At 41.3% G+C, this 2,823-nt stretch overlaps 1 protein-coding gene across 1 annotated transcript in view; it reads right to left on the reverse strand.

Moving 5' to 3' along the window:
* pop1 (POP1 homolog, ribonuclease P/MRP subunit) overlaps positions 1–862 on the reverse strand; it is a 20,366-nt gene extending 19,504 nt beyond the window's left edge. The window contains exons 1-2 of the mRNA XM_037677134.1: positions 782–862; positions 469–603 (exon numbers count right to left, since the gene is read on the reverse strand). Of these exons, the coding sequence (XP_037533062.1) occupies positions 469–601 (133 nt within the window). The 5' untranslated portion in view covers positions 602–603; positions 782–862. The remainder of the gene's footprint in view (positions 1–468; positions 604–781) is intronic.
* Positions 863–2,823: the final 1,961 nt, after the last annotated feature.

The following is a 2,823-nucleotide window of genomic DNA, read 5'->3' on the forward strand; positions in this document are numbered from 1 at the left end:
TGGACGCATTGTAAACTGGACGCATTGTAAACTGGACGCATTATAAAGTGGACGCATTGTAAAGTGGACGCATTGTAAAGTGGACGCATTGTAAACTGGACACATTGTAAACTGGACACATAAAGTGGACGCATTATAAAGTGGACGCATTATAAAGTGGACACATTATAAACTGGACACATTATAAAGTGGACACATTATAAAGTGGACACATTATAAAGTGGACACATTATAAAGTGGACGCATTATAAAGTGGACACATTATAAAGTGGACACATTATAAAGTGGACACATTATAAAGTGGACACATTATAAACTGGACACATTATAAAGTGGACACATTATAAAGTGGACACATTATAAAGTGGACACATTATAAACTGGACACATTATAAAGTGGACACATTATAAACTGGACACATTATAAAGTGGACACATTATAAAGTGGTGGCAGAGCCGCAGTCATACCTGTGAAAGGCTGACCTCTTCCTCGGTAAAAGTTTTGTGAGCTGCTCTGCATACCAACATCAGATGAATACTGCACGCTGGCAGGCTGATTCCTCATCTTCTTTTCTCGCATTTTCACTTTAGAAGCAGACATTTCTATAAAACAGCAACAGGAGGAGGCTCAGCTGTTTGTTGAACGAAATGCTAACAATCCAAACTGTTGTTAGCCTAGCTACATAACCATTACCGTAATGTAGGACTTTTTACAACCTAAAAAAAACAATAAAACACGTCAGGACAACATTCACGCACACATATTATCAATTAAGTTTACCTCAAGATTTCCAGTGCGAGCATATATAAATTTTTATGACTTCGTGTGAGCGTCAAACGAGCTCTTTCCTCCGTGAAACACCGCCATGCGTTGTGCTCGTGCTGCTTCTTAGCATTTCCGGTGTTTGGTGAAGCGGCGCAGCACATTTTACATTCGTGCCATAATCAACACTGACGATGACTTTTAGTATAAAATTGGGCTTACAACATTTATATGTGTATGTTAAATAGAATTTTATCTTGTTTTATGTGTTACAACTATTGTTTATAACGAATTTAAGACCCCAAACGATATTTGTGCGTGTATTTTTGAATACTTACGGTAAACCCTGTCCAGAGCTGGTCTCGGATCTGTTCTGGAAAAAGATCCTTTTTACGCACGTTTTTCTTCTTCCACCTCATTCCAACCCTTTAGTTCTATTTCAGCAACTGATTTAATAATGATCTCAAAACGTGCAGATTATTCGGGACATTCCTGCCATGACTAACAATTTGTGTGTTTTTACTTTTTGAAATATTTTGCTTTTTCTGTCATATGTCTCTTCACATCCTGCGCCACTAAAAGAACGAGAGGGCCAGAACAGAACCCCTCCAAACATGTCATATCTCGTTGTTTAGCTATTGTATGATTTATTTGTTGTACCCTGGAAATTTTCACCTAAACTTGTAAAGATTAAAAAGCTTGAGATGTTTGGACATGATTTTATCACTGGCTGGGAGTAAATATTCTGTCATGTCTCCCCCTCGTGTCCACAAACTAAAACTTCACCTTGCATGTTTCTTGTTTTAAACATTTGTTTTGTTTTCTAATTATTCCCTTTACAACATAACTTCTTGCTAACTTCACCTAAATTGAACCGCCCCAGGATTAGCAAGAAGACACGGCAACAGTCCCACAGCATCAAGAGTCCCCTCAGTCCCAGTTCCTACTTGAACTGGTAAAGTTCTCACTTTTAGACAAATAATAAGACAGAACAGGCCTGGTGTTTGTTGAAGGGAAAGCATATCAGACTTGAAAGTCATGTGTTGTCTTCCTCTTCAAAATTATGCACCACTTTTTTTGTCTATCACATAAAATCTCAGAGAAATTATTTGCAGTTTGTGGCGGCAACTTGACAAAATATGTAGAAGGTCAAGACACTGAATCAAAATTATGCTTTTTTTAGTTTGGTAGGCGAGAGAGTGTGAAATTACTTTTTTACAGTAAGTGTTGCATATTCCTGCAACCAGGTCTTCAGTAAGAGGCATACGCAAAAAACATAACAAAAGAGGTGTCCACATTACCCCACCGTCAGCTGGAATGTTGGACCACATGTATGGCCTTCACTGACATGCAAGCTGATACATACATATATGTGAATAAATAAAACATGTGGGAGTGGTGGCGCAGAGGTTAGAGAAGGTGGGCCTGTGATTGAAAGGTTGCCAGTTCAACTCCCCAGGCCAAAAACATTTAAAAAAATGTGGGTGGGAAAGGGTGCGTGAAACACCCACATCTGCCTGCACCATCATTTGCCCCACTCTGGGCCCTTGAATCCACATCACACGCAGCTGCTCATAAACAACACAGAGGTGGAGGTGGTGGAGAGCACCAGGCTCCAGGGGGTGCGCATAACCAATCAGCTGTCTTGGTCAAGAAACATTGGGTCTATCGTGAAGAAAGCCCAGCAGCGTCTGCACTTCCTCCATAGGCTGAAGAGAGCCCATGTCCTCACCACATCTACAGAGGAACCATGGAGAGCATCATGACCAGCTGCATCTCAGTTTGGGAAGCTGCCCAGCTGCAGACTGGATCTGAGGATGGTGCTGAGAATGGAGGAGAAGATCATTAGGTTAACCCTCCCCTCCATCAGGACACTGGTCTCAGACACCGTCTGACCAGAGACAATAGAATCAAAAGAGACAACTCTCATCCACAACATGGACGGTTTACTCTGTTGACCTCTGGCAGGAGGTACCACACCCTGAAGACCAGAACCACCAGGTTCTGCAACACTTTCATCCCACGAGCTGTTAGACTGCTGAACACAGGTCACTGATGAA

This window comes from Nematolebias whitei, chromosome 5 (genome assembly GCF_014905685.2).
Source record: "Nematolebias whitei isolate Nwh7 chromosome 5, NemWhi1, whole genome shotgun sequence".
NCBI classification, from domain to species: Eukaryota; Metazoa; Chordata; class Actinopteri; order Cyprinodontiformes; family Rivulidae; genus Nematolebias; species Nematolebias whitei.